Raw genomic sequence first — 23,591 nt, forward strand, 5'->3', positions numbered from 1 at the left:
TTAAAGGGAATGTGTCATCAGAAAATTGGTCTGTACAGATCACACTTTACTGCAGTTATCTGCTTATCTATACACCGAGGTGATATCATTACAGGCAGGGTTAGAATGACAGATAACACAGTATACACCGTTCACAATAGGTGATGTTCAGAGCTTATCTACTCTACCTCCCTGCACAATGACCTCTGCACAGGTCACAGAGCATGCCTAGAAGACTCTCCCAGAGGGGTTGAGGTAAAGCAGTTTTCTTAATGCCGTTAAGAACAGCTCAGACAAGATGGCCGCCCCCCATAATCATGTTCAGGAAACCTTTACATATTTAGACTACTTATAATAAAAGCTCCACAAAGGGTATGTTTGTGGTGCTCTCCACAGCCTCTAGCTACAGCTGCCAGTAGTTTTGCATGGTCTGAACTGAAAACTGCTGACAGACTCCCTTTAACAATTCTTGTCCACATGCTGTGCAATCTTTCCAAACAGAAGCTGACCTGTGATACAGATCTTTACATTTTCACCTTAGATTTTACCCCTTTTAGCGCATTGAAATTTGTGGTAAATATGTGGATGCAGCTGTAGATGACCCACTCAGGAGTCCACGACAACATCCACAGTTTGTGCAGATGAAGCACATGGTCTCAATGTGGACGGCTTGATGAGCAATGAAAAGAAAACACAGATCGCACCGTATTCTTTGCCCTGTAAGACGCCCCTTTCCCTCAAAAGTGGAGGGAAAATGTCAGTGTGTCTTATAGGGCGAATACTAATGAGCGCGTTTATTATGGAATTGCTCATTACTACAACAGGACCAGGGATCGGTGACTACAGCGCTCCCTGTGTTGGCTCTGTACTCCCCTTTCCCTGGTCTCCTCCACTGTGCTGTGATTAACAATGGGGGGTCTGATCTGAGCCATGAGTAACACTGGGGGTCTGATCTAAGGTTTGAATAACATTGGGGGTCTGATATGAGGTTTGAATAACATTGGGAGTCTGATCTGAGGTCTGAATAACATTGGGGGTCTGATCTGAGGTATGAGTAACATTGGGGGTCTGATCTGAGGTCTGAATAATATTGGGGGTCTGATCTAAGGTCTGAATATCATTGAGGGTCTGATTAACATTGGGGGTCTGGTCTGAGGTCTGATTAACATTGGGGGTCTGATCTAAGGTTTGAAAAACATTGGGGGTCTGATCTGAGGTCTGATTAACAATGGGGGTCTGATTAACATTGGGGGTCTGATCTGAGATCTGAATAACATTGGGGGTCTGATCTGAGATCTGATCTCAGGTCTGAATAACATTGGGGGTCGGATCTGAGATCTGATCTCAGGTCTGAATAACATTGGGGGTCTGATCTGAGATCTGATCTCAGGTCTGAATAACATTGGGGGTCTGATCTGAGATCTGATCTGAGGTCTGAATAACATTGGGGGTCTGATCTGAGATCTGATCTGAGGTCTGAATAACATTGGGGGTCTGATCTGAGATCTGAATAACATTGGGGGTCTGATCTGAGGTCTGAATAACATTGGGGGTCTGATCTGAGGTCTGAATAACATTGGGGGTCTGATCTGAGGTCTGAATAACATTGGGGGTCTGATCTGAGGTCTGATTAACAATGGGGGTCTGATTAACATTGGGGGTCTGATCTGAGATCTGAATAACATTGGGGGTCTTATCTGAGATCTGATTAACACTGAGGGTCTGATCTGAGATCTGATCTCAGGTCTGAATAACATTGGGGGTCTGATCTGAGATCTGATCTCAGGTCTGAATAACATTGGGGGTCTGATCTGAGATCTGATCTCAGGTCTGAATAACATTGGGGGTCTGATCTGAGATCTGATCTCAGGTCTGAATAACATTGGGGGTCTGATCTGAGATCTGATCTCAGGTCTGAATAACATTGGGGGTCTGATCTGAGATCTGATCTCAGGTCTGAATAACATTGGGGGTCTGATCTGAGATCTGATCTCAGGTCTGAATAACATTGGGGGTCTGATCTGAGATCTGATCTCAGGTCTGAATAACATTGGGGGTCTGATCTGAGATCTGATCTCAGGTCTGAATAACATTGGGGGTCTGATCTGAGATCTGAATAACATTGGGGGTCTGATCTGAGGTCTGAATAACATTGGGGGTCTGATCTGAGGTCTGAATAACATTGGGGGTCTGATCTGAGGTCTGAATAACATTGGGGGTCTGATCTGAGGTCTGAATAACATTGGGGGTCTGATCTGAGGTCTGATTTAACATTGAAGGGTCTGATTTGAGGTAAATGAGATGCTGTTATTTGGATTATTATTCAAATGTACAACCAATGAAAGAGAAAAAAAAAGGTGTAAACCCCAAACTGGGGGTAAAGTGATCCGCAGATTATAGATGTGGACTGTGCATCTCTCTCTGCACTCAGAGGCCAAATCTTATCTTGGGTAGAAGAGCAGTCAAAAAATCTGTTTCCCTAGGCTCTCAGAGATCGAAATGAGAATAGCAAACTGTGACAAACCAGAGGAACATTACCTGTAAAGATAAGCCTACAGATTATTAAAAGCAACTTTCCGTTGAGTTTTGTGGTCTGCAATCTGAAAAAAATCCCAGTATTTTATTATGTTCCTAGCACCAGGTCACCTCGAAACCAACCTCAATGGTAATATGGGGTCACTATGTTAAACACCCAGGGGAGGGTCAGTTTTTGCCTCTTACAGCTAAACCCCTGGGTTGTAAACTTCCAGGGCCCAATTTGCCACTAGATGGAGAAACCTGTCTGTGGGGCCATCTACTAAAAGGTAGATAGGAGCTATGTTATACCGCGACCTAGACTACCTGACTACCACAAGCTACCAACACTATTCTCCCTAGAAGATGCACAAAGCGTTTGTTCGTGGGTGTAACCCCGCAGTTCATCAGGAGCAGATACGGAGGACCATTAGTGAGCGGATTAGAAGGCTATTGGCTATTGATAGAATGTGGTCAGTAAAGAGTCTGGTGGCCGGTGTATCTAATCACCGCCCGCTAACGATGTGCACGCTGGCTTTGTTTAACCCTGGTGCCTGAGGGTACAAGATTTGAGGATTTTTTCTGGTGTTCAATTTCTGGTTTTAACACTTACCTTCTGAGGAAGGAGGCGGCCCAATTCCGAAAGGCATCATATGGTCGTCTCTTCATAAACTTTTAAACTGTTTTCCTGAGAGCCAGAGTCGAGAGAGGTTAAATCCCAACTAGAACTGTTGTCTTGGTCATGGTGAACCTGCTATACATTGTGTGGTTGATACTTGGAGCTTGGAAACATGCTGACAGTCATCATTTCATTCATCTTGTACCAAAGCCGAAGGGCTAAAACGGGCAGGGTATTTAATATTGACTCGTCACTAGTAGCGTGGCTCTGAACCCATCGCCGTCCTCAGGGTGACCAGAGGGGGTTAGACATGCTAATGACCAAGGTATTAGTGCCCCTCAGTAGGGACAGTATTGATGAGAAGGAAATCATGTTGTTAAACCCAGCTGGCTTACCAGTGCCTGAATGTCCACTGTGCCTCTTTCACAGGGCTGGCCTTCTAATCCGCTCACAAATGGTCCTCCGTCTTTGCTCTTGATGACCTGTGGGGTTACACCTGCAAAGAAACGCATCGAGCGTACTCTAGGGATAATAGTGTTAGTAGCTTGAGGCAGTCAGGTAGGTCGCGGTATAACATGGCTCCTACCTACCTTTGAGGTGTTTCCTGCGGTGCATCTAATGGCAAATTGGGCATCGGACGTTTAAAACCCAGGGGTTAGCTGTAAGAGGCGATAACGGCCCCTCCCCTGGGTGTTTTGCATAGTGACCCTATATTATCGTTGAGGGTTCTCTTGAGGAGACTGGGTGCTAGTAACATCTACTATGTCACCCAGCAGTTTTCTTTGTTACTCAGACTGGTTCATAAGAGCCTCATCAACCCAAAGCCTTCTCGTAGATCCTCAGACCACATAGGACACACTGAGAATCGACGGCGGACAAATCTCAACTAATTCCAGTTCCAGTAACTAGAGTAAGGGTCCCATGGCACATACATTTTTTCTGGTGTCTTTTGCTTGTTTTTTTCCATACTGCATGTGCTTTTTTTTAAAACTGTGTGAACCAAATTCTTTTCTGCCATTTGTTTCTTTATAGAGATGTCAAAAAGCCACAAAAAAAGGTAAAAGTTTCAGCATGACATATTTTAGATAAAAACTCCATGACCCCACCACCAAAAAAAAAAAAAACGTAGCAGAAAAAATGCTTATGTGTTCTGCGTTTCATATTCCTATGGACTTACAGCTGATGTCTGGATGTGGCATTTTTACTGCAAAAAAACTCCACTAAAATCAAACACCTCTAAAAACCTAATCTGGATTCATTCTGATTACTCACAAGACATCAGGTTATCTCCAGAAAGAGGGTTAGAACATAGAGCCACCTCACTGAACAGTCTGCAGAGTGATCCAATCTTTTGGGCACATTCCGTCTCTTTAATGCTGAAATAAGTCAAAATATACACTAATTGACCAAAAAATACCGCAAACAGAAATGTTGCATTGCTGCAAAACGTGGCATGCAGTCATATCTCAGGTACAAGAGGGGATAAAAGTGCTTCCCCGCTGCCCTGTAAAAAGGCTACTTTTTGGTAGTGTACCTCTTGGTGAGAGATTGTTGACTGCTGGACATGCCTCTATGACACATTCAAAGACATTCTGCCAAGTTGATAGACTTTGAGAGGGGGAACATCAAGGGACTAAGGAGAGCAGGGTGGTCATTGCCACCTTCTAGTCCGTTCTGACTAGTCGGTTCTGCAAAAGTCTGGGCACCCCTGGTCAACATTACTGTTCCTGTGAACAGTCAAGCAAGTTGAAGATGAAATGATCTCTAAAAGGCAGAAGATTACAGATGATACATTCCCTTTGTATTTTAAGCAAAAATTGTTTTTTATTTTTACTTTTAAAAAATAACAAAAAAGGAGAAGGGTCAAAAGTTTAGCATAGTTAGTACTTAGTAACACCCCCTTTTGGCAAGTATCACAGCTTGTAAACACTTTTTGTAGCAGCCAGGAGTCTTTCAGTTCTTGTTTGAGGGATTTTCATCCATTCTTCCTGGCAGACGCCTCCCAGTTCTGTGAGATTCCTGGGCCGTCTTGCATTCCTTGTTCTTTTGAGGTCTATCCACATATTTTCAATGATGTTCAGATCAGTGGACTGTGAGGCCATGGTAAAACCTTCCGCTTGTGACTTTTGAGTTGGTCTATTGTGGATTTGAGGTGTGTTTAGGATCAATGGATGCAACACAAACCCAAAACATGATTGGTCCACCCCCATGCTTATTGGCTCTTTTCATGAAATTCTGTGCCTTTTTTTCTACAAACATATCTTTTCTCATTGTGGCCAAAGAGTTCTAGTTTATCCTCATTGGTCCACAGGACTTCAAAAATGCATCAGGCTTGTTTAGATGTTCTTTTGCAAATTTTTGATGCAGAATTTTGTGGTGAGGACACAACACAGGAGAGGTTTTGTTCTGATGAAAGCCATATTTGTGCAGGTGTTGCTGAACAGTAGAGCAATGTACCAAAACTCCAGAGTCTGCTAAATCTTCCTGAAGGTCTTTTGCAGTCAAGCGGGGGTTCTGCTTTGCCTTTCTAGCAGTTCCACGAGCAGCTGAAAATTTAGATCTTCCAGATCTTCTCTTGACTTCCACTGTTCGTGTTAACTGCCATTTCTTAATTACATTTTGAACTGAGGAAATGGCAACCTGAAAACCCTTTGCTATCTTCTCCTGCTTTGTGGGCCTCAACCAATTTCAGAGTGTTAGTCAGCTACTTAGAAGATCCTATGGCTGCTGTTTTTTGGGACAAGGTTAGAGGAGTCTGGGTATTTATAAAGCTTTGAAACTTGCATCACCTGTGAACAAGCTTTAATTGTAACAGGCTATTTAAGGTCTGAGACCTCAATCCATCTGAGTGCTCAAATCTCCTTCCCATACCTTTTGCAAGGTACTCCTTTCCTTTCTTCACTCTAAGATTTTACAAAACCAAAATAATCCATTGATATTGCTTAAAATATAGTAAGTGTGTTGCATCTTTAACTTTATGCCATTGTTAAGAGGAGTTGGGAACAGTGGTTATGTGAGGGCACGCACACGGTGAAAAGGCTCAGGCCAGCCTAGACAGGCCACCAATAGAGAAGATCATTTGAACCTCCAACAAGCATGAGAATTTCTCAGTTTTTATTGCCTGGTCTCTGCCTGGACCATTTCCAGGGGCTTAGCAGAAAGACATTTGGGGTAATGGTGCCCACTACGTGTCCAGCCATTCGCCTTTGTTTGCAGTGGTGTCATGGATGAGAAACCTGGACTGCCACAGACTGGAACCATGTTGTCTTCAGCCATGAATCCAGGATCTGACAATGGTCGGGTTGGAGGATAGAGGCCTTGTGGTGAGGATCGTACAATGGTCGGGTTGGAGGATGGAGGCCTTGTGGTGAGGATCTGACAATGGTCGGGTTGGAGGATGGAGGCCTTGTGGTGAGGATCTGACAATGGTCGGGTTGGAGGATGGAGGCCTTGTGGTGAGCACTTCAATCCTGCCTTTGCTGTGGAGCAGGGATGCTCAACCTGCGGCCCTCCAGCTGTTGCAAAACTACAACTACAACAGCCTACACCTATCAGCCTACAGAAGGGCATGATGGGAGTTGTAGTTTTACAACTGCTGGAGGGCCGCGGGTTGAGCATCCCTGCTGTGGAGCAACACAATGCCCCCCCCTGCTAGTGTGATGAACTGAAGGGACATCGCATACAACAGGCGGTCACCTCTAGTAGTGATACGAGGGACAATAACAGCTCAGCAACAGGTGCAGGACATCTTGCAGCCTCATGTTGCTTTCATGGCAGGGCTTCCAACTGGCATTTTTTTAGTAAGATAATGCTCGTCTGCACACCTCAACGGTTTCCTAGGAATGTCCACCAGAGTACAACACTTCCTTGGCCGCCCGGTCACCAGATTTATCGCCAATCAAGCATTTATGGCAACTGGGACACCAGATTTGGCAACCTATAAATGGCAGGATCTACAGGCCCAGCTACATCTGTAGGCAAATATTCTGCAAAATACTGTACCATACCGAACCTGTATGTTTTTGTATCTCATCTTGTATCCAGGCTATAGGCAGCCCAACAAGGTCCTAAAGCCTCCTTTCAATTGTACAGTTTACCTTTTTCGATCAAATATTGAAATCACTTACATATAACATTATATGCACACAAAATATTTAATTCCAATCTAACAGCTCCTTCTTGGTACAGGATTTTTTTTTTATAGTGTACTGTAGTAGTAAGACCTTCCATTCCAGAAGCCCTCAACGATGGATAACTTCAGATAAATTTCTCCCCGTGCTTATTCTTCACAATGTATACAGATGCGTGTTGATAGTGGCCTTCAGATCGTCTTCATTGTTGTGTCTGGTGTCTATCATATTCCTCTTGAAAATACACCATAGATTCTCTATGGGGTTTAGGTCAGGCGAGTTTGCTGGCCAATAAAGTCTTGCTGGAAAATGAAATCAGCATCTCCATGAAGCTGGTCAGAAGAGTATGAAGTGCTCTAAGATTTCCTGGTAGATGGCTGCTCTGGCCTTGGACTTGATACAGTATAACACAGTGGACCAACACCAGCAGATAACTTGGCTCCCCAAGCCATCGCTGACTGTGGAAACTTCACACTGGACCTCAAGCAACTTGAATTGTGTGCCTCTCCACTCTTCCTCCAGACTCTGGGACCTTGATTTCCAAATGAAATGCAAAATTTGCTTTCATTTGAAAACAGGACTTTAGTCCAGTCCTTTTTTTCCTTAGCCCAGGTAAGACGCTTCTGACGTCTCAGAATCATGAGTGGCTTGATATAAGGAATGTGACAGTTGTAGCCCATGTTCTGGATATGTGTGTGTGGTGGCTCCTGAAGCACTGACTCCAGCCACAGTCCACTCCTTGTGAATCTCCAAATTCTTGAATGGCCTTTTCTTGACAATCCTTCCAAGGCTGCGCTTTTAAGAATCCAAAAGGACTCACGATTCAAAAGCTTCTTCTTGTGATTACCACCCCTTGGTGGTGGAGTAACCCTTTCCAGGCCTTGCACTGTTAAACCCTCTGTGTTGCCACCATGCACCACTGAGAAATGCAGGCTAACTGCAGACACATTCCTGGCATGTAAAGAGGGATGTCGGAGATGTGCCTGCACAGTCTGACCTTGAGGCCATTGGTGGTGGTACCAATATACTGGAGGGAACAGAGAGTACACAAAATACAATACACCACATGAGTGATCCGAAACATGTAGACTGGACTGTAACTGGCTTTTATCTGCACTGAAAAATAAAGGTAACATTTTAACCGAGCTGGACCTTTCTCTCTTTTTACTCAAGCCACGCTGTGGTTCTTGGCGTGGCCCGTGCTTGGTGTCACAGGGTTTGAGCACGCCTATACCCTCTTTTTGCCTATTAATATGCTTGTATACAGCACTCTGTGAACTGACAGCTTCTTTAGTAAAGATCTTTCGTGGCTTACTGTCCTTGTGCAAGGTGTCAATGACTGTCTTCTGGACAATTGTCAAGTCAGCAGTCTTCACTATTGTTGTGTAGCCTACTGAACCAGATTGAGGGACCCTTTAAAGGCTTAGGAAACATTTGTAGGTGTTTTGTGTTGATTAGCTGATTAGAGTGTGACGCCGTCAGTCTACAAGATTGATGTTTTTCACAATATTCTAGTTTTCTGAGATCCTGACCTTTAGGTTTTCATTAGCTGTAGGCCATAATCATCAACATTAATAGAAATAAACACTTGATATAGATCACTCCTTGTGTAATAAATCCATAGAATATATGAGTTTCACTTTTTGAATTGAATTACTAAACTAAATTAACTTTTCGATGATATTCTAATTTATTAAGAAGCACTTGTATGTCTGGACTGTGTGCACTTGTGGGTAATATATGGATTCAGAGGAAATCGATCCAGAAGAAAAAGGTAATTGTTGATAGTGTAATTAATAGTATCTTCACCAAACGCTCTAGTTCTTGGGGTATCCTCAGATGTAAGTAATAGCAACTGCCCACCATTTCAATGTGTCTAGATCTCCTGTAACAGAAGGGTCTGCTTCATCCAGATCTCCAGAAGTTACACCTAATGTCATGAGTGGAAAGTATGAAGAACTCAAGGCGCAGAGGTTATCTGGAACTATCTGTTCATAACAGGGTCTGGAAAACCTACAACATGTGGTGACAGAATCACTCGCATCCACTCTTCAGTTTCTACAAGAGGGTTTTAATAAGGGACTACAGTTGAGAAGACCAAAAGGTTCAATATTCAGCATGTACGTGAATAGGAAGGAGGAGAAAGCCCCTGCCAGACACCTCTGAGGGCAGCTTATCTCCAAAAGAACAATAGGATTGGGCATGTTAAAATCTGTCAGATGTCAGGGGAGAGTTGGGAGGCCCTCATATATATTAGATGGTTAGCTGAAATCGGTGGGTTTGGTTGGCATACATCTAAAGTGTACCGCCAGATTTAAGAACCCTTTCAGTCCCAAGAATTGTCTGTATGTGGGCGAATGATTGCTACTGCAATTGCTCATCCTCAGATTTATTGTGTCTGGGCAGGAGATCAATGTTTGCAAAGAAAATGATTTTGGGTGCAGCATCACAGATGCTTTCATCCAATGAACAGGCATTCATTCATGCTCGATCATCGGGCAATTGGTGGCACCTTTACAGTGGTCAATTATCGGGAATGAGCATTCACACAAATGCTGGCTACAATCTCCTATACATATGATGGTATGTTCAACATGTTCCACAGCTACCTCATGGGCAGAACTTGGTAAAGTTACCTTAGGGCAGGGATGGGCAAACTACGGCTCTCCAGCTGTTGTAAAACTATAACTCCCAGTCTGCCTACAGCTATCAGCCTACAGCAGGGCATGATGGGATTTGTAGTTTTACAACAGCTGGAGAGCCGCAGTTTGCCCATCACTGCCTTAGGGCAATCATAAAGAGTGGCCTCCTGGTCATCCTCATGTACTTTTAATAAATATTATAGGGTTGATATTCACCTATCGTCACTCATTTGCTTGCAACTTATACAGTAGTCATAAATTTTTCATAAAAAATATGGGTTGTGTGATTTAGGGTCCTTTAGGGCTGCTATGGCAGCGGGTGTTGAACTAGATTTGACTTTGGGCAAAACCTAAGGGTGTTATACTGGCAGTCCTCTGGTTTTCACCCTCTCTGGACTTCGCTGCAGGGAAACCGTCAGGCTGCTACCTCCTAGAGTAGTCTCTGTGTAGTTGGAATCTGACCCACGGGGGCCAGAGACACCAATGCAGAGCACCTAGGGTTAGTCAAAACTCAGAGACAGTCTGAGGTCAAGGCAGGCAATTGGAAGAACAGTCCAAGGGCAGGCAGCAAAGGGTAATTATGAGAGTCAGGTCAGGTCAGGCAGCGGAGAATCAGAGTCAGGAAACGGACAGAGTTTGGTACCTGGGCAGATAAATTGAAGAGCACAGTTTAGCAAGAACTAGCAAGCTAGTAAAGCCTATTGATCATGCCACGTCTCACAGGGTCAGGTGCATAAAATACCCCACGATGCAGCAGATCCCAGTGGAGCAAGGAAGCTGCGGGAAGTCAGAGGGTCTGAGCCATGGGAGAAGACAGAAGTAGATGAGTGGAGCAGCCCCCCTGCCCACCTGGGAGAGTGGAGCAGCAGTGGGCATGAGCTGCCGACATAACGAGCTCATTTACACAATCATGAATTAACGTCCTCTCCAATCATTCATCCCCATACTTACAAAGACCACGGGATGTATACGGCAGCTACCGAGCATCGATGGTCACGCTGTGTTGTCGACTGGCGCTTGTTAATAGGCAGAAATCTTCCCCTGTAAGTCCAGGTTCACTTCAGCGCTGAATGCTCAGTATTCCTGTTCCGTCACAGGAGAGAACCCCTACTGTGCTGTTGTAGGATGATCAGGAACCGTTGCATTTTTACCCGATGTTTTTATAGGCTGCAGGAAGCCCAATATAATGGAAAACTCCCACCACACAGCTTTTCATTAATAGTGACTCCTGGTTGTAGTCAGGAGAACTATCAGTACACTGCCATAAAAATATCAATTTGCTATGGATTTCATCTGACGCAACAGTATTTGTGACTGGTACATTTTTGACTACCACAGAGAATCTTTCCTTTCTAGTTTTCCATATGTTCTCATCATATAACGTGTCTTAATATCATATACAGGTTCTTCTGCTGAGTGCAGATGTCCTATTCTCATCTATCCGACCAGGATGCTGAAGTAGGACTAGACTGAGAAGTTGCGAAGAGGAGAGGTCCTCAGGGTCTTCATGCCGTTATCTCTTCTGAGGACTGCATTTGTGTGGGTGCTGCTGTTCATACAGGCTTACTTATTACTGAAGACGGACTATTCTAGCACATATCCAGAGAACCGGGGACCAGATAAGCACTGCTGCATGCTGCCATAGTATATTCTCTTGTGTATGGGATATTGTAGTGTTTCTCTTTAGAACTCATGTTTGGGTGCCCATATGCACAAGATAACAGCCGGCCAAGACAACTGCTCTCAGATGACTATGATTTGACAAATTAGCATGAATGATCATTCACAGTGGTGAGGACAGCAGTCTCCTACCTGCCAGGTTAGGAAATGTCATGCAAAGTCGGCTGATCATTTGTCATTTTGCTCAAGGACCAGGAAGTCAGTTTTTCGTTTAGATTTAGTCTGGCACATCGCACACACAATCCCTAAAATGGACGATATTCTGCACTGAGGCCAATCATTATCTCAAGTATAATATTCACTTAATAGTAGGGATTCCAAAATGATCTCCAAGATGTTTAGCAGCAGTCGGACTAAAGCACACACTATGCTAGAAATGGGGTTCCCGGCAGCTGTATGCCTTGTTCAGGGGTCCTTCATGGTAATCAAGTTGGGAATTGTTACCTCCTTATCCCTCCCTGAGTCATTAAATTGACTTTACTTCTTGATTTCTTCAAAATAACATTGCTCACATGGACATATGACCTACCATGCATTGTACTCCTCACAGAGCACTGATATGTGTAGGGTAAGACAAAAAGATGGGAGGGTAACGCATAGCCAGTACCAGCATATCAAGAAGATGGACATCACACAGCCTCAGCTCAATGAAGACAATGGGAATATTTACTGAATAAATAGGTATTAACACAAGGGGAAGGTCCACATTCTGTCCTGTTTAGGTAGTTACATCTGATCACAAGGTCCTTCATGTCATCGAAGCTGTAAAATATGCTCCAGTTTTCAAAAAGTACCCTGAAATAATAGGTACGCCTCCTACATCCATCAGGGAATCAACCTTATTGACTGCATGTTTCTCCAGCATGGCAGAGGATGAGTGTTGTGGTCCACATTATGGACAGTCTAGCACTAATCGGGACAGGCACATAGGTCAGCCATGCAATACACTGTATTCACACACTATGCATAGGGACATATATAACCGGGGTGCTGACAATGAACATGGACGGTTATGCTGCAGTTTCGGAAGCAGCAGACAGAGTAGAGCATTTGTTAAAAATGCTGCCATGTAGGGGAGCGTGGGACTGGCTTAAGCCATCACAGTGACCATGGGTCTTCTGGTGGCGCTTGTAGTTGTCCCAGTGTCCTGTAGTGTAGTGGCATTGTGAACAACGGAATGGTTTCTCCCCCGTATGTCTCAGCATATGGCGCTTAAGGTTCATACTCTGGTTGCAGCTATAATTACATAAACCGCAGCGAAATGGTTTGTCTCCCGAATGAATACGTCCATGTCTCTTCAGGTTGGCAAGGTTGCCGCAGGCATAGTCACACAGCTGGCACTTATATGGTTTCTCACCAGTATGCACCCTTTGGTGTCGCTTCAGGTTGTCATAATGAGCAGAGGCGTAAGAACACAACTGGCACTTGTAAGGCTTCTCCCCACTGTGAGTCTTCATGTGTCGGGACAAATGATTTGGGTAATGAGTCACAAATGAACAGAGGACACAAGAGAAGCCTTTTCCTGGACTACCAGATGGCGGAGGGGCGTTACAACGAGAGCAGTAATGTCCTTCAGTCACATTATCCTCCTCATCTTCATCCTGGGGACAGCCTTCATTCAGGACCATACCACACGAACGACAGGTGAAAGGAAAGAGCAGCTCTGGTAGACCATCTGCAGAGGGAGGAGGACGAGGTGGGGGAGCGTGACTCAAGAGAGCACAAGTTGGCAAGAAGATATCAAGGTCATTGGATGTCACAGGAAGAGACAGGACTGCGACAGAAACATCTGCAAGAAAGAGAAGGTATTACAGGTGAGATGGGGAACTGGCAGTAGCTCAGTGGTGGTCAACCCAATAAACTGTGGTAGCCTCAAATTTGTCCTTACACAGTCTTGTGTTTTCACCATGAATCTAGCTGAAATCAGAATTAAAAACTGAAACCTTTCCAGATAATTTTCTAGAACACACACAAACAGGAAGTCCTACCACAGTGCCCCCATAACAGGAGAATACTACAGCGTGCAACAATGCTATACGAGTCGGCCTCTCCCTGATGACCATATGTCAGAAACACCGACAGTACAAACCTTGTCAAAAATGAGGGATGGTCATGTGGCTTTTTTACTTCATAGCAAATCCACAAATCATACATATGACACAATACAATGGGGCAGACTTACTAATCCTGTAGACAGCGTGAAATAATAGTGATCACCTCCAATAGCTGTTGGCTGAGCCACATACTTGTAACCGCGATTCAGGCGAACATGTACTGTATGTGTTTTCAATGGGGAAAAGGAGAGAGAGCTGCTGGCGGATGTCTCTGTATGCCTCCACACTCCTCTGTCCCCTCAGGACTCCTCTGTCCCTTCCAGAAGCCTCTTGCAGTAGCTTACCTCCCAGTTCAAAATCAATGTGCACAATACTTTTCTCCCCTGCCGTTCTCTGTAGGGGGAGAGTCAAGAGCTCCCCATACACATTAGATTGTGGGACCTTCAGATCGGCCATCTAAAGACGCACCAATCTTATCACAGTGGCTCATGCAGGATAATAAATGTGGTCGTCCCTCTTAGATACTTACGTCAAATTCCAATGTACCTAAGAGTTGGCTCATTTTGCATCATTATTTTATATGAAATTTTTAACAGGCCATGACCCAATTCCCTCTACGTCACAGCCATTTCCTTGGAAAACCACATGCAGTGGATTTTTCGAAAACTAGATGTGCACATTTTTTACACATTTTATGATAAGTCAAGGCCCAAATATATTACACATTTTATGACAAAGTCTAGGCCCAATCACATTAGTAAATGTGGACTAATCTTTAAAAGGGGCTGTGCCATAAACTACTTTTCATCAATTACCCTATCTCCCATTCCTTTTTGGATTATTGTTTTCAAATTTACCTTGTTTGGAGTTTTCTCTTATCCCCCGTGCTTGAATCCTACTTCCTGGTTGGTCATGTGCCTATATGTGTCCGGACCAGCAGATCATGTGACACTATCCACGCCCCTTGTTCTTACCAATGACACTTCCTATGTCTTACATTACAAGGCTCCAACGCAGGGCACAACCTAGGTGGGCTAATATCAGAATAAGGCAGTTTTGATAAATGGTGGTATTTGGGGAAAAAGATACAGCGATATCTGTTGGGGCGGGATACATTTATATTGGTGGCACAATACCTTTAATAGCTGAACTTCTTCTTCATGAAACTTTAGACCTGAAACTAATGAGAGAAAATTGTAACAATTAAAGATGTTTCTCCAGATCAAGTAGAGGAAGAAATTGTGTCTGCAGATTGCTGAGTGATCACTAAGTATGACTATCACTCCCATCATCCACAGTCTATGATTACTTCTGTTTATTCCGCTGTCCACTTTTCTTCTGTTAATGGTGGTTTTCATCAGCCAAATTCTTACAGTTACAGTGGGGAAAATAAGTGATACACTGGTGATTTTTCAAGTTTTCCCACCCTACAAAGAATGGAGAGGTCTGTCATTTTTATCGTAGGTACACTTCAACTGTGAGAGACAGAATCTAAAAAAAAGTCCAGAAAATCACATTGTATGATTTTTAAATAATTAATTTGCATTTTATTGCATGAAAAAAGTATTTGATACAATAGAAAAACAGAGCTTAATATTTGGTACAGAAACCTTTGCAGTTACAGAGGTTAGACGTTTCCTGTAGTTCTTGACCAGGTTGCACACACTGCAGCAGGGATTTTGGCCCACTCCTCCATACAGATCTTCTCCAGATCTTTCAGGTGTCGGGGCTGTCGCTGGGCTACATTGAGTTTTAACTCCCTTCAAAGATTTTCGATTGGGTTAAAATCTGGAGACTGGCTAGGCCACTCCAGGACCTTGAAATGCTTCTTATGGAGCCACTCCTTAGTTGCCCTAGCTGTGTGTTTCGGGTCATTGTCATACTAGAAGTCCCAGCTACGACCCATCTTCAATGCTGTTACTGAGATAAGGAGGTTGTTGGTCAAAATCTCGCGATACATGGCTTCATCTATCCTCCCTTCAATACGTGGAAGCACCCTCAAAGTATGATGTTTCCACCCCCATGCTTCACGGTTGGGACGGTGTTCTTGGGGTTGTAATCATCCTTCTTCTTCCTCCAAACACAGCGAGAGGAGTTGATACCAAAAAGTTACATATTTGGTCTATTCTGACCACATGACCTTCATCTTCTCTGGATCACCCAGATCATAATTGGCAAACTTAAAATGGGCCTGGATATGTGCTGGCGTGAGCTGGGGGACCTTGCGTGTCCTTCAGGATTTTAATCCATGACGGCGTAGTGTGTTACTAATGGTAATATTTGAGACTGTGGTCCCAGCTCTCTTCAGTTCATTGACCAGGTCCTCCTGTTTAGTTCTGGGCTGATTCCTCACCTTTCTCAGAATTATCCTTACCCCACGAGGTGAGATCTTGCATGGAGCTCCAGACAAGGGAGATTGACAGTCATCTGGTGATTCTTTCATTTTCTAATAATTGTGCCAAGAGTTGTTGCCTTCTCACCAAGCTGCTTCACTATTGTCCTGTAGCCCATCCCAGCCTTGTGCAGGTCTACAATTTTGTCCCTGCTCTTTGGTCTTGGCCATGAAGGAGAGGTTGGAGTGTGATGGATGGAGTGTGTGGACAGGTGTCTTTTATACAGGTAACGAGTTCAAACAGGTGCAATTAATACAGGTAATGAGTGCAGAGTAGGAGGGTTTCTTAAATAAAAACTAACAGGTCTGTTAGAGACAGAATTCTTGCTGGTTGGTAGGTGATGAAATGCTTATTTCATGCAATAAAATGCTAATTAATTAGTTAAAAATCATACAATGTGATTTTCTGGATTTTTTTTAGATTCTGTCTCTCACAGTTGAAGTGTACCTACGATAAAAATTGCAGACCTCTCCATTGTTTGTAGGTGGGAAAACTTGCAAAATCACCACTGTATCAGATACTTAATTTTCCCCACTGTACATTACAGACATTGACTCCTGTTTCTACAGCTTCGGGTTTTCTATCCTGATGCGATGATGTCTTCTGCAATGACCCGGATGTTTTTACAACAATCATGTTTTGCCTCACTCCGTGCTTGATTTCTATTTTGAAGTTGACAGCTCTATTGTTGGGGCAGCAACCAGCAGATCAGTAAGATCCCCGATAACTGCCATGTCCGAGAGCTCCGTAAGATTCCCGATAACTGCCATGTCCGGGAGCTCGGTAAGATTCCCGATAACTGCCATGTCCGGGAGCTCGGTAAGATCCCCGATAACTGCCATGTCCGGGAGCTCGGTAAGATCCCCAATAACTGCCATGTCCGGGAGCTCGGTAAGATTCCCGATAACTGCCATGTCCAAGAGCTCGGTAAGATCCCCGATAACTGCCATGTCCGGGAGCTCGGTAAGATCCCTGATAACTGTCATGTCCGGGAGCTCGGTAAGATCCACTATAACTGTCATGTCCGGGAGCTCGGTAAGATCCACTATAACTGTCATGTCCGGGAGCTCGGTAAGATCCCCGATAACTGCCATGTCCGGGAGCTCGGTAAGATCCACTATAACTGTCATGTCCGGGAGCTCGGTAAGATCCCCGATAACTGCCATGTCCGGGAGCTCGGTAAGATCCCCGATAATTGCAATGTCCAGGAGCTCGGTAAGATCCCCGATAAATGCCATGTCCAGGAGCTCAGTAAGATCCACTATAACTGTCATGTCCAGGAGCTCAGTAAGATCCCTGATAACTGCCATGTCCGGGAGCTCGGTAAGATCCCCGATAACTGCCATGTCCAGGAGCTCGGTAAGATTCCCGATAACTGCCATGTCCGGGAGCTCGGTAAGATCCCCGAGAACTGCCATGTCCGGGAGCTCGGTAAGATCCCCGATAACTGCCATGTCCGGGAGCTCGGTAAGATCCACTATAACTGTCATGTCCGGGAGCTCGGTAAGATCCCCGATAACTGCCATGTCCGGGAGCTCGGTAAGATCCCCGATAACTGCCATGTCCAGGAGCTCGGTAAGATCCCCGATAACTGCCATGTCCAGGAGCTCGGTAAGATCCCTGATAACTGCCATGTCCAGGAGCTCGGTAAGATCCCTGATAACTGCCATGTCCAGGAGCTCGGTAAGATTCCTGATAATTGCCATGTCCAGGAGCTCGGTAAGATCCCCGATAACTGCCATGTCCGGGAGCTTGGTAAGATCCCCGATAACTGCCATGTCCGGGAGCTCGGTAAGATCCCTGATAATTGCCATGTCCGGGAGCTTGGTAAGATCCCCGATAACTGCCATATCCGGGAGCTCGGTAAGATCCCCAATAACTGCCATGTCCGGGAGCTCGGTAAGATCCCCGATAACTGCCATGTCCAGGAGCTCGGTAAGATCCCCGATAACTGCCATGTCCAGGAGATCGGTAAGATCCCTCATAACTGCCATGTCCAGGAGCTCTGTAAGATCCCTGATAATTGCCATGTCCAGGAGCTCGGTAAAATCCCTGATAATTGCCATGTCCAGGAGCTCAGTAAGATCCCTGATAGCTGCCATGTCCAGGAGCTCGGTAAGATCCCTGATAGCTGCCATGTCCAGGAGCTCGGTAAGATCCCCGATAACTGCCATGTCCATGGAGTTCAGTAAGATCCCTGGTAACTGCCATGTCCATGGAGTTCGGTAAGATCCCTGATAGCTGCCATGTCCAGGAGCTCAGTAAGATCCCCAATAACTGCCATGTCCATGGAGTTCAGTAAGATCCCTGGTAACTGCCATGTCCATGGAGTTCGGTAAGATCCCTGATAGCTGCCATGTCCAGGAGCTCAGTAAGATCCCCGATAACTGCCATGTCCGGGAGCTCGGTAAGATCCACTATAACTGTCATGTCCGGGAGCTCGGTAAGATCCCCGATAACTGCCATGTCCGGGAGCTCGGTAAGATCCCCGATAACTGCCATGTCCAGGAGCTCGGTAAGATCCCCGATAACTGCCATGTCCAGGAGCTCGGTAAGATCCCTGATAACTGCCATGTCCAGGAGCTCGGTAAGATCCCTGATAACTGCCATGTCCAGGAGCTCGGTAAGATTCCTGATAATTGCCATGTCCAGGAGCTCGGTAAGATCCCCGATAACTGCCATGTCCGGGAGCTTGGTAAGATCCCCGATAACTGCCATGTCCGGGAGCTCGGTAAGATCCCTGATAATTGCCATGTCCGGGAGCTTGGTAAGATCCCCGATAACTGCCATGTCCGGGAGCTCGGTAAGATCCCCGATAACTGCCATGTCCGGGAGCTCGGTAAGATCCCCGATAACTGCCATGTCCAGGAGCTCGGTAAGATCCCCGATAACTGCCATGTCCAGGAGATCGGTAAGATCCCTCATAACTGCCATGTCCAGGAGCTCTGTAAGATCCCTGATAATTGCCATGTCCAGGAGCTCGGTAAAATCCCTGATAATTGCCATGTCCAGGAGCTCAGTAAGATCCCTGATAACTGCCATGTCCAGGAGCTCGGTAAGATCCCTGATAGCTGCCATGTCCAGGAGCTCGGTAAGATCCCCGATAACTGCCATGTCCATGGAGTTCAGTAAGATCCCTGGTAACTGCCATGTCCATGGAGTTCGGTAAGATCCCTGATAGCTGCCATGTCCAGGAGCTCAGTAAGATCCCCAATAACTGCCATGTCCAGGAGCTCGGTAAGATCCCCGATAACTGCCATGTCCAGGAGTTCGGTAAGATCCCTGATAACTGCCATGTCCGGGAGCTCGGTAAGATCCACTATAACTGCCATGTCCAGGAGCTCGGTAAGATTCCCGATAACTGCCATGTCCGGGAGCTCGGTAAGATCCCCGATAACTGCCATGTCCGGGAGCTCGGTAAGATCCCCAATAACTGCCATGTCCGGGAGCTCGGTAAGATCCCCGATAACTGCCATGTCCAAGAGCTCGGTAAGATCCCCGATAACTGCCATGTCCGGGAGCTCGGTAAGATCCCTGATAACTGTCATGTCCGGGAGCTCGGTAAGATTCACTATAACTGTCATGTCCGGGAGCTCGGTAAGATCCACTATAAATGTCATGTCCGGGAGCTCGGTAAGATCCCCGATAACTGCCATGTCCGGGAGCTCGGTAAGATCCCCGATAATTGCCATGTCCAGGAGCTCAGTAAGATCCCTGATAACTGCCATGTCCGGGAGCTCAGTAAGATCCCCGATAACTGCCATGTCCAGGAGCTCGGTAAGATTCCCGACAACTGCCATGTCCGGGAGCTTGGTAAGATCCCCGATAACTGCCATGTCCGGGAGCTCGGTAAGATCCACTATAACTGTCATGTCCAGGAGCTCGGTAAGATCCCCGATAACTGCCATGTCCGGGAGCTCAGTAAGATCCACTATAACTGTCATGTCCAGGAGCTCGGTAAGATCCCCGATAACTGCCATGTCCGGGAGCTCGGTAAGATCCCCGATAACTGCCATGTCCAGGAGCTCGGTAAGATCACTGATAACTGCCATGTCCAGGAGCTCGGTAAGATCCCTGATAACTGCCATGTCCAGGAGCTCGGTAAGATCCCTGATAACTGCCATGTCCAGGAGCTCGGTAAGATCCCTGATAACTGCCATGTCCAGGAGCTTGGTAAAATTCCTGCTAATTGCCATGTCCAGGAGCTCGGTAAGATCCCCGATAACTGCCATGTCCGGGAGCTCGGTAAGATCCCCGATAACTGCCATGTCCGGGAGCTCGGTAAGATCCCTGATAATTGCCATGTCCGGGAGCTTGGTAAGATCCCCGATAACTGCCATATCCGGGAGCTCGGTAAGATCCCCAATAACTGCCATGTCCGGGAGCTCGGTAAGATCCCCGATAACTGCCATGTCCAGGAGCTCGGTAAGATCCCCGATAACTGCCATGTCCAGGAGCTCAGTAAGATGCCTCATAACTGCCATGTCCAGGAGCTCGGTAAAATCCCTGATAATTGCCATGTCCAGGAGCTCAGTAAGATCCCTGATAGCTGCCATGTCCAGGAGCTCAGTAAGATCCCTGATAGCTGCCATGTCCAGGAGCTCGGTAAGATCCCCGATAACTGCCATGTCCATGGAGTTCGGTAAGATCCCTGGTAACTGCCATGTCCATGGAGTTCGGTAAGATCCCTGATAACTGCCATGTCCAGGAGCTCGGTAAGATCCCTGATAACTGCCATGTCCAGGAGTTCGGTAAGATCCCTGATAACTGTAGACTAATTTGTGTTTGTACTCTAGACCTGTTTTTTTTTAAGGCAAATTGGAAGCTCACTCAATAACCTTTCCTCCACTTCACCTACACTACTAAAGGGGTTGTCCACTCATCAATATCAGATCAGTGGGGTCCGACCCCCGACACCCCTGCCGATCAGCTGTTTGAAGAGAAAACGCTCATGAGTGCTGCCTTCTCTGCTCTGTTTACCTGCTCGCTGCAGTAATGCAGGGTAATTACAAGTATGGCGTCCACATTCACTTCTATTTGGCGGCTCTGTCTGTTCAAGTGCATACTACAGAGCAGTCCCATAGAAGTGAATGGGGACTTGTCTCACCAGTGCAACTGCTGCAGCAAGCAGGTAAACAGGGCAGAGGAGGCAGCACTCGTACAAGCTCTGCCTTCTCTTCAAATAAAGACCCCTTTAATGACAATTATTTAGTTTGAGCTCTGAGGTTCCAGTAATCAGCATTTTGAGCTGTTAGCTATGATTTGTGGATTTGCCAGGTGATATCTTCTAAGTGCATAGATGCCATAATTCTCAGGGGCTGTAGAAGTGCAAACACTGGAGGCTTGTACGTTATCCAAACCGTGCAACCTCTGGTACGGAGAACACAGAAATATCCGGAGCTATTCTGTGGAGCAGTTCATGCATCCATTTCTACAAGGTCGAAATGTTACACGTGTACAGAAGGTATCTACATGTCAGATGATGTTACTGTATACAGCCTGACATTGGTATAACAGATCAGCATCTGCCTACGGCAAAACATTGCAGAGAATTACACCATCCAGATGTGCAGCTCGAAGGATTCTTCTCCATAGTAAACTCAGTATAACTGTAGAGTTAATATCAATGAAATGGTCATCTGACATTTGTAGGCCTCATTCAGACGGCTGTAACGGCTGCTTACCTCTCTACCAACCTGACCTAAAAAATCATTGGTGTCCATGATGCTGTGAGTACAGGTCCCAGGACCTGCAGTCAATGTAAAATTAAGCAGCTTTCTAAATCACCCTGATTAAACAATCATTGCTGCAATCTCAAGCAGATATGTGGGGATGCTGCAATCTCAAGCAGATATGTGGGGGTGCTGCAATCTCAAGCAGATATGTGGGGGTGCTGCAATCTCAAGCAGATATGTGGGGATGCTGCAATCTCAAGCAGATATGTGGGGATGCTGCAATCTCAAGCAGATATGTGGGGGTGCTGCAATCTCAAGCAGATATGTGGGAATGCTGCAATCTCAAGCAGATATGTGGGGATGCTGCAATCTCAAGCAGATATGTGGGAATGCTGCAATCTCAAGCAGATATGTGGGAATGCTGCAATCTCAAGCAGATATGTGGGAATGCTGCAATCTCAAGCAGATATGTGGGAATGCTGCAATCTCAAGCAGATATGTGGGGATGCTGCAATCTCAAGCAGATATGTGGGAATGCTGCAATCTCAAGCAGATATGTGGGGATGCTGCAATCTCAAGCAGATATGTGGGAATGCTGCAATCTCAAGCAGATATGTGGGGATGCTGCAATCTCAAGCAGATATGTGGGGATGCTGCAATCTCAAGCAGATATGTGGGGATGCTGCAATCTCAAGCAGATATGTGGGGGTGCTGCAATCTCAAGCAGATATGTGGGAATGCTGCAATCTCAAGCAGATATGTGGGGATGCTGCAATCTCAAGCAGATATGTGGGAATGCTGCAATCTCAAGCAGATATGTGGGAATGCTGCAATCTCAAGCAGATATGTGGGAATGCTGCAATCTCAAGCAGATATGTGGGAATGCTGCAATCTCAAGCAGATATGTGGGGATGCTGCAATCTCAAGCAGATATGTGGGAATGCTGCAATCTCAAGCAGATATGTGGGGATGCTGCAATCTCAAGCAGATATGTGGGAATGCTGCAATCTCAAGCAGATATGTGGGGGTGCTGCAATCTCAAGCAGATATGTGGGAATGCTGCAATCTCAAGCAGATATGTGGGGATGCTGCAATCTCAAGCAGATATGTGGGAATGCTGCAATCTCAAGCAGATAACTGCCATGTCCAGGAGCTCGGTAAGATCCCCGATAACTGCCATGTCCAGGAGCTCGGTAAGATCCCTGATAACTGCCATGTCCAGGAGCTCGGTAAGATCCCTGATAACTGCCATGTCCAGGAGCTCGGTAAGATTCCTGATAATTGCCATGTCCAGGAGCTCGGTAAGATCCCCGATAACTGCCATGTCCGGGAGCTTGGTAAGATCCCCGATAACTGCCATGTCCGGGAGCTCGGTAAGATCCCTAATAATTGCCATGTCCGGGAGCTTGGTAAGATCCCCGATAACTGCCATATCCGGGAGCTCGGTAAGATCCCCAATAACTGCCATGTCCGGGAGCTCGGTAAGATCCCCGATAACTGCCATGTCCAGGAGCTCGGTAAGATCCCCGATAACTGCCATGTCCAGGAGATCGGTAAGATCCCTCATAACTGCCATGTCCAGGAGCTCTGTAAGATCCCTGATAATTGCCATGTCCAGGAGCTCGGTAAAATCCCTGATAATTGCCATGTCCAGGAGCTCAGTAAGATCCCTGATAGCTGCCATGTCCAGGAGCTCGGTAAGATCCCTGATAGCTGCCATGTCCAGGAGCTCGGTAAGATCCCCGATAACTGCCATGTCCATGGAGTTCAGTAAGATCCCTGGTAACTGCCATGTCCATGGAGTTCGGTAAGATCCCTGATAGCTGCCATGTCCAGGAGCTCAGTAAGATCCCCAATAACTGCCATGTCCAGGAGCTCGGTAAGATCCCCGATAACTGCCATGTC

General features: G+C 45.9%; 1 protein-coding gene across 3 annotated transcripts in view; it reads right to left on the minus strand.

Annotated features, from left to right (window-relative positions):
• Positions 1-12,226: 12,226 nt before the first annotated feature.
• The window catches only part of ZNF513 (zinc finger protein 513), a 72,260-nt gene continuing 60,895 nt past the window's right edge, over positions 12,227-23,591 (minus strand). For all 3 annotated transcript variants that reach the window (XM_040426860.1, XM_040426859.1, XM_040426861.1), the window contains one exon: positions 12,227-13,353. In XM_040426860.1, the coding sequence (XP_040282794.1) occupies positions 12,575-13,353 (779 nt within the window). In that variant the 3' untranslated portion in view covers positions 12,227-12,574. The remainder of the gene's footprint in view (positions 13,354-23,591) is intronic.

The sequence above is a fragment of the Bufo bufo genome, chromosome 4 (genome assembly GCF_905171765.1).
Source record: "Bufo bufo chromosome 4, aBufBuf1.1, whole genome shotgun sequence".
Lineage (NCBI taxonomy): Eukaryota > Metazoa > Chordata > Amphibia > Anura > Bufonidae > Bufo > Bufo bufo.